Source organism: Capra hircus, chromosome 18, assembly GCF_001704415.2.
Source record: "Capra hircus breed San Clemente chromosome 18, ASM170441v1, whole genome shotgun sequence".
NCBI classification, from domain to species: Eukaryota; Metazoa; Chordata; class Mammalia; order Artiodactyla; family Bovidae; genus Capra; species Capra hircus.
The window spans coordinates 35,512,108-35,519,520 of NC_030825.1; the positions used below are offsets into that span (position 1 = coordinate 35,512,108).

Consider the following 7,413-nt stretch of genomic DNA (forward strand, 5'->3'; position numbering starts at 1 on the left):
ACACTCATGCTCGGGTATCATCGTCAGTGTCCCCCAAAGACTGACCAGGCTTGGGGCACAAGCGGTGGAAGGACCCACAGCGTCATCACCCAAGACAGCAAATGCCCCATCCGGGGTTTGGCTCTGCTGACCTCACAGCGCTCCTCCCCAAGCCCAGGTCAGCTCTCTCAACTGGGACCAATTGCCTGGGGCAGGCCTGGTGTCTCTGGGCAGGGGGGCTGGGCACAAGGGTTGCAGCCCACATGTGCCCGTTCAGCGTCTCTTCAAGGACTCCCAGGTCTGCAGGCCTGAGGCCCCGAGGTCACAGCCTCAGCCAGACCACAACAAGGCATCCATCCAGCCTGCCTCCTGGGACCTTGAGCCAGTCCCCATCCCTCTCTCAGTCTCAGGGCCCATGCCCCACCAGCCTACCCTAAGTCAAAGCAGGATGCCAAACATCCACCAGCACTCTCCCATCCATGCTGACCTATGTCTCCTACCCAGAAGGGTGATCAGATGTGGCCTGGGCCAGTTACCTAATCTTGCCAAGGTTCAGGATCAGGTGAACTAATGTGTGTCAGAGACTAGCATCCCTACCAGTGGACCTCAGATGATGGATTCAGACTAGCCTCAAGACCCATTCCCAAGCAGCCAAGTAAGTTCCCAGTGGGAGGGGTAGGAACGCTCTGGCCACTGAGCTCAGAAAAGGTGGCAGGAGAGTCAGGGGCTGGGAGCAATGAGACCCTGGGTGCGGCCAGCCCAGGTCTGAGGCTGCTCCGAGGCCAAGCACCTGGCAGATCAGATGCCCTTCTGGTGACTGGAGGGGCAGGAGGCCAGCAGAGCCTCCTAGAAAGCCAATGATGGTCAAGAACCAGATCTACCTCGGCTGTGTGACTGCCAGGTCACAGCCAGCTCGTGCATAGCCACCATACCTTCCAACAGGCTCTCCAGACAGCGAGCCACTGAGGCCAGGCTCCCATCTGCCTCGGAAGTGTGGAAGGACATGGGCCTCCAGCGGAACTACCCCAAGCACCAGGAGAGAGCCTTGGAAGAACCCAGGGCCTGAGAAGTCAGGAAACAGCACACAGGTTGCCCCTCCTAGGAACTCACACCCCTTAGGAAAGGTCCTAATGCCAAGAAGCCGGGGGATCTTCTTTAATTCAGCAGTCCCCAAATGCATTTGGCCACAGGAAATTTTCACTCATGGGAGATTAAGAGCCCCCAGACAAGTGCTCTTCGGTGGAGCACACTTTGAGAAATGCAGACCCATGTGGAAGGAAGGAGTGAGGACCAAATGAATGAATGAGTGAATCATCACTGAATTAGGTAGTGGGCGAAGGAGGGAAGGAAGGAAAAAAAGGGGAGGGAAGGAGAGAGGAGAAGGAAGGAGGCAAGGGATGAAGGCTAGATGAGAGTGCACAGGTGATTGGTCCATCTCAACCCCCTCAAAAACCTGTGCCTGATTCAACCTCTGGATCTAAGCAGTTTATGTGGGAGGTGATCCCAGGAAGCACAGTGAAGGAACCGGGAACTAAGACAAGGGAGGGAACTGAATCAACAGAGACGAACTTATGAGCAGGTTGTTGCTGTGAACAACTGGGTGGTCCCACGGGGGACCCTCTCAGACACAGGGTAGAACACAACCTCAGAACAATCCCACCCGTGGCAGGATGCCGGGGTTTGCACCCACAAAGCCTCCTTGCTTGGCCGCAGCCCTGGCCGGCTCCAGGATGAGGAGTAGCAACAGCCCAGACAAGGCCCTGCTTTCTCTTTTGCTGACACAACTTCCTCCTGGGCTTCCTGATTGAGCCATAGGGCGGGACAGAGGCGGGCCGGCCTAGGCGGCCACGGGAGTCTGCATCCAACCCCTCACAGCCGCCATGAGCTGGCCCCAGGCACTGGGCCCCAAAGAGGATGCTCTTGAGACCCTCCTCGAAGACCTCATCAGTTTCTACCTGGACGAGGCAGGAGAGGGCCGGCTCGGGGTCTGCAGGCAAGCCGCTCTCACCAGCAGGGCCCAGCAGCTCCTGGACACAGGGCCCCCTCTTCAACTCTACCTGCCTGAGGAGGTGGCCCCTGACTCGGGGGCTCCCCGCTCCGCCCAGCATATCGACCACAAACTGGTGCGGGCACTGGAGTTCCTGGAATTGGTCTCTATCCACCTGCTCCTGTTTCCCTGGAGGAAGGAAATCAGGTCCCTGAAGGTAGGTGTCACCACTACCCTGGGAGAGAGGGTCTCGGGGAGTGGCCAGGGCCCTGCCTCAGGGTGGGGGAGGAAATAATGTGTCTGTCATGCCCACTGACATTGGTCCCATTTTACAGTTGAGGAAACTGAGGGCTAAAGAGTTTAATGCAACTGATCTGTAGTCTGAGTCACTTCAGTTGTCACCAACTCTTTTCCATCCTACCGCCCTGAGCCCACCAGCCTTCTCTGTCCATGGGATTCTCCAGGCAAGGATACTGGAGTCGGTTGCCCTTTCCTTCTCCAGGGGACCTTCCCAACCCAGGGACCGAACCGGAGTCTCTGATGTTTCCCGCATTGGCAGGAAGGTTCTTAGCACTAGCGCCACCTGGAAATTGCTCTGCGGTCACCAGCTAATGCGCAGCCCAGACAGGACTCAGACTCAGACAGTGCCACTCCAAACCACCAGGCTCTCCTGCTTCTCTAAAGAACAGGCGACAAGGAGGCCACAGGAAACAAGGGAAAGACCTGGGCTGTGGAAAGCCACTGGAAAGCTTCCATCGCTTCTGGCTCCAGGCCAGGGCACCGGCTGGCTCCTTCTTCTGCTGTGTGACTTGAGACAAAAGTCCTGCCTCTGGGCCTCAGTGTGTCCTTCTGTAAAATGGGACAGGGGTGACGTGCCTGTGGGCCAGGTTTCCTTAAGGCCCCATGCCCTGGCCCTCCTGCTTCTCAGGAGCCTCCGTGCCAGTCTTTGATCCTTCCCCTCACAGCCACTCTGCTCTTGAGTGTCCCACCCTAACGAGCACCCCTGTTTGTTTCAGACGTACACGGGGAGCTTTGCCTACTGGGTGCGGCCTGTTCTTTCAGAACACACCCTGCACACCTTCCTGGGCCGGCTGGGCTATATGGCCACCTCTGAGGTTGAGTTTTCCCTGGTCCAGGCTATCAGCGAGGAGGACACCAAACAGATGGTGTTTGAGATCTTTCTGACAAGAGTCGCGTGTGAGGCCGTTCTCAGGACCCGGGGCAGGCAGCTCCTCGGGCCGGGCAGAGAGAGAGTGGCGGGGTCCCACCATAGGCCTGGCTCAGAGACAGGACTGCAGGAGGCCCTGTGGGAGGCCCAGCCCGGGCCGGATCCCTCAGCAGGAGTGAGAGCCGAGAGCGCCCTGGCTGAACGCCCTGATGCTCACTGCTCTCTGCCTGTGGCCTTGAACTTGCCTGAGGTCTCGACAGCCCCCCTCGGACTCCTGACTGGCCCCCTGGTCCCCTTGGGCTCCCTGCGCCGTGCCAGCACATGCTCTGACAGTGAGGAGTTCCTGACCTGCTACAGTGACCTCACGCTGCACCGGACACCCTTGCTCCCCTGGGACCAGCCCTGGAGCAGCCTGGAAGAGAAGCAACTCCAGGGCCCAGGCCCTGGGCCCAGCCCTGCTCCAGCGGAGATGGCCGCCTCTGGTAGCAGTGGTGAGCAGCCCCAGGTCCCTGACAGGGCTTCTGAGTGTAAAGGAGCCACAGTCCCCAGCCAGCTCCGCCAGAGGCCCGGGTCCTGTCTGTCAGAGAACTCCTTGGCCCCAAAGCCAGATGCTCTGCCAGATCCAGCTGCCCTTGGCACGGACGCTGAGCCTCCAAGTGCTTCCTCGGAGATGGAAGAGCTCTGTGAGCACTTCACCCACCTCCTCAGAACCTCAACTCCAGCAAGCTGTCTGGGGGACACCCCTTGCCCCAGAGTTGAGGAGGAGAGACAATCAGAGCTTCTTGTGGGGCCAGAGCCAGCCAGCGAAGGCTGCAGCCCAGACGGTAAAGTTGCTCTGCTCTGGAGGTCTCCGCAGTCCTCCACTTCATGTACAAGAGGCCCCAGTGCTCACTACGTCCCCCTTAAGGGGCTCGAGGAACCAGTTCCCACACGGGGATCCTACACGAGCCACAGATGAGCATGTCACTCCAAGGGAACGGGGCGGACTCCCTAAGCCAACCACTCTTCTTCCAGGAAGAGGACACTTGAAGAAATGATGGGTCTGGAACCACAGTGGGGGGACACCAGCCAAATCCCCAGCATGTCAGCCACGGGGACCAGCCTGCTTATCCCAGCTGGCCTCAGGACCCAGCCCTGCCACCTACAGACTGTGTGACTCTGGGCCACCCCCCACACCTCTCTGAACCATGCTTCCTTGTCTGCAAAGTGGGGGTGATGTCAGATCCACCTTACAGGGAGCTGAGACAGGTTAGGAGGTGTGTGCACACCGCCAGCCGCACGAGTAGGGGCGCTTCCTGTGCCCTTCACATCCCAGCTCAGCGTGTGACCTTGGGAGCACCATCACCCTGCATCTCTGACCGGCAGCCTCCCTTGGCATCCTTCAGGCACCTGTCACAGGGCAGATCACATGACAGCTGTATAGACAAGCAGATGTGTAATCCGCCCTCCATCTGTTCAGGGTCGTCGGTCAGCCTCCCTCTTCTCTCAGCTAACTTCTGGTTGACAGAGAGCAAGGCCACAGTCGGGAGCCCAGGATGAGCTCACAGGCCTGCTCTGCACCCAGGGTTGGGGGCTCCATCACCCAGGCTGCGTGGAGTGGGGGTGCCCCTCCACCAGCCTTTCCTGCCCCCACATATGCACGCATTCATGCACACAAGCGGGTGCAACCAGGGACGTGTACACGCATGCACGCGGGCATTCCCCACGGTGGCCCAAGAGAGAGTGGTCTCCCTCTCCAGCTGAGAGCCTCTCTATGGAGGGGCAGGTGGCACCCGCCCGGGACCTGCCCCTCAGCTTTGCTTCTGTCCAGTGGTGGTGAACAGGAAAGTTTATAATAAAGGGGGTGGTAAAGGCCCCTTCTGGGGCTCCCCAAGTGGCTCAGTGGTAAAGAATCTGCCTGCCAACGCAGGAAATTTGAGTTCGATCCCTGGATCAGGGAGATCCCCTGGAGGAGGGCATGCCAACCGCTCCAGTATTCTTGTCTGGAGAATCTTATGGACAGAGGAGCCTGGCGGGCTACAGTCCATGGGGATCACGTAGAGTCGAACACAACTAAGTGACTGGCCATACATGCAAAGGCCCCTTCTGGGTATACAGCAGGTGCTTAATAAATGTTGGTGCCTGCCTTGTTGTCCCCAATGCCAAGCATATGACTCTACCATTTTCAGCCCCCAGATCAAGGGGGACCACAGGAGGGAAGGATTTAAGGAACACTGGCCCCACCTCCCTCCCAACCCGACAACTGGTCAGGCCCTACACAGACGTTGAGACAAATTGGAAAGCAGTCTCTGGGGAGAGAGAGGCATACTAGTCAGGCATCCATCCATCCCTCTTTCCTCCAAGCTACTCGTGCCAATTACTCCGCATAGCACCCAGCCATCAACAACCAAACGGTGAGCTGTCAGTGTCTGGAGCCAGTGGAGGTGAAAGTGGTGGTTTTGGAGCAGACCCCAGCCATAAGCCTCCATCCTAGGGAAGAACATCAGGACCAGGCTGGGAACAGGCTGGAAACAGGCTGGACTGGGCACAAAGAGGGTCAGGAACCTCAGGAGAAGGGATGAGGTGAGAGCAGGGCCTGGGAACCACAGCCACCAGGGCACCTAGTCCTGGGTCTGAGTCACAGCCCCTCTCCATTCTCCACTCATTATTTTCTGATTATTAACATAATAAATAGGCTCAGTCCCAAACCACAACAGAACTTTTTCTCTCTCCGCAGGCTCCTGCCCCCAGCATTCCCCACTTACTGGAAAGCTGAAGCCCAAAGTAGACATCCTTCTTGACTTCTTTCTCACATCCTTCATCCAACGATAGTTCTGTCACAAGAACCAAATCTGACCCCGTCCCTCCTCCTTCCACAGAAGGCTGAGCCCCTGACTGAGCTGCCAAGGCCTCCCACTCAGATCCCTGGAGGACACCAGTCCCCTCCCTGGTCTCCCAGCCTCCACCCTCACCCCTGGCAGTCAGCTCCATCCAGCTGCTGAGGATTCTGTTAAAACCTAGATTCCATCATGACTCAGGTGTTCCACTCCTTCCTGGGGCTCCCAAGGCCATACCAAGCCCCATAGGCAGGGCATGTCCTACCCTTCTGACATCCCCTCATGCCCCCTTCCCCACAAAACCCCTGCAGCCGAGCTACCCAGACTTCTTCTGGGCTCTTGAACAAGCTAAATCCACCCCTACCTCATAGCCTCTGTGAAGACTGTTCCCTCTGCCCTCTCCCCACTGCACGCTCCTCCCCACTTCTTTCTTGTTAGTCACGTCTCACCTTATACATCACCTTCTCATGGAGGCCTTCCCTGGCCACCAATCACACCAGCCTCGCTCAGCTTTCTGCACAAAGGTATCTTCAATGTATTTATTCATCTTCCTTTTCATGCACTAGGATATAAACTCCATGAGGGAGACGCTTGTCTCATTCACCAGTGTTTCCAAGTCTCCAACAAATGAAACCATCAATGGGTAGGAAACGCAGAGAAGACAGGTGAAAGTGAAAACAAAAGCAAAAATGTCCATCATCCCCACCGTTTGGAGATGCCCAGTGTTATGCTGTGGACGCAGTTCTTTTCAGTCTGTTTTCCTACACAGATGTATATTAAAACTGGGGGATTATAATGTTTATAGTACTGTTCTGTTTTCATTTCCCATGAAAGGAGTCATTTTAAGGTAACTTTAGACTTAGAAAAAAGTTGCAAAATAGCACAAAGAATTTCCTTCTCTCCCTCACCTGGCTGCCCCTGAAACTGTCATTGTACATAACCACAGTATGGTCATCAAGAACAGGAAACTGATATTGATACAATTATTATCAAACTATGCTGTTTTTTGGTTGGTAAGTCATGTCCAACTCTTTTGCAACTCCCTGGACTATAGACAGCCAGGCTCCTCTCTCCATGGATTTTCTAGGCAAGAATACTGGACTGAGTCCCATTTCCTTCTCCAGGGGATCTTCCCAACTGAGGAACTGAACCCACGTCTCCTGCATTGGCAGGTGGATTCTTTACCACTGAGCCAAACTCTATTTAAATTACACCAGTTTTTCCATTAATTTCCTTCTCTATTCCAGGATCCTCTCCAGGATCCCACATTACCTTTGTGAGTTTTCATCCCTTCCAATCTGTAATAGTTTCTTTTTCTTGTCTTTGATGATTTTATGCTTTTGATCAGAACTGAATACCATTCAGTTCTTTTGTTGAATGTCCCTCAGTTTGAGTCTGTCTGGTGTGTTTTTATGGGTGGAATGAGGTTAGATATTTTGGGCAGGAATACCACCATTTAAAAA

The 7,413-nt window shown here is 55.8% G+C and overlaps 1 protein-coding gene across 1 annotated transcript; it reads left to right on the forward strand.

The window, feature by feature from the left end:
- LOC102173495 (spermatogenesis-associated protein 2-like protein) lies at positions 1,826 to 5,061 on the forward strand. The gene is made up of 2 exons (XM_013971245.2): positions 1,826 to 2,183; positions 2,983 to 5,061. The coding sequence occupies exons 1-2, from the start codon at positions 1,860 to 1,862 to the stop codon at positions 4,090 to 4,092; spliced, it is 1,434 nt and encodes a 477-aa protein (XP_013826699.2). The 5' UTR covers positions 1,826 to 1,859; the 3' UTR covers positions 4,093 to 5,061.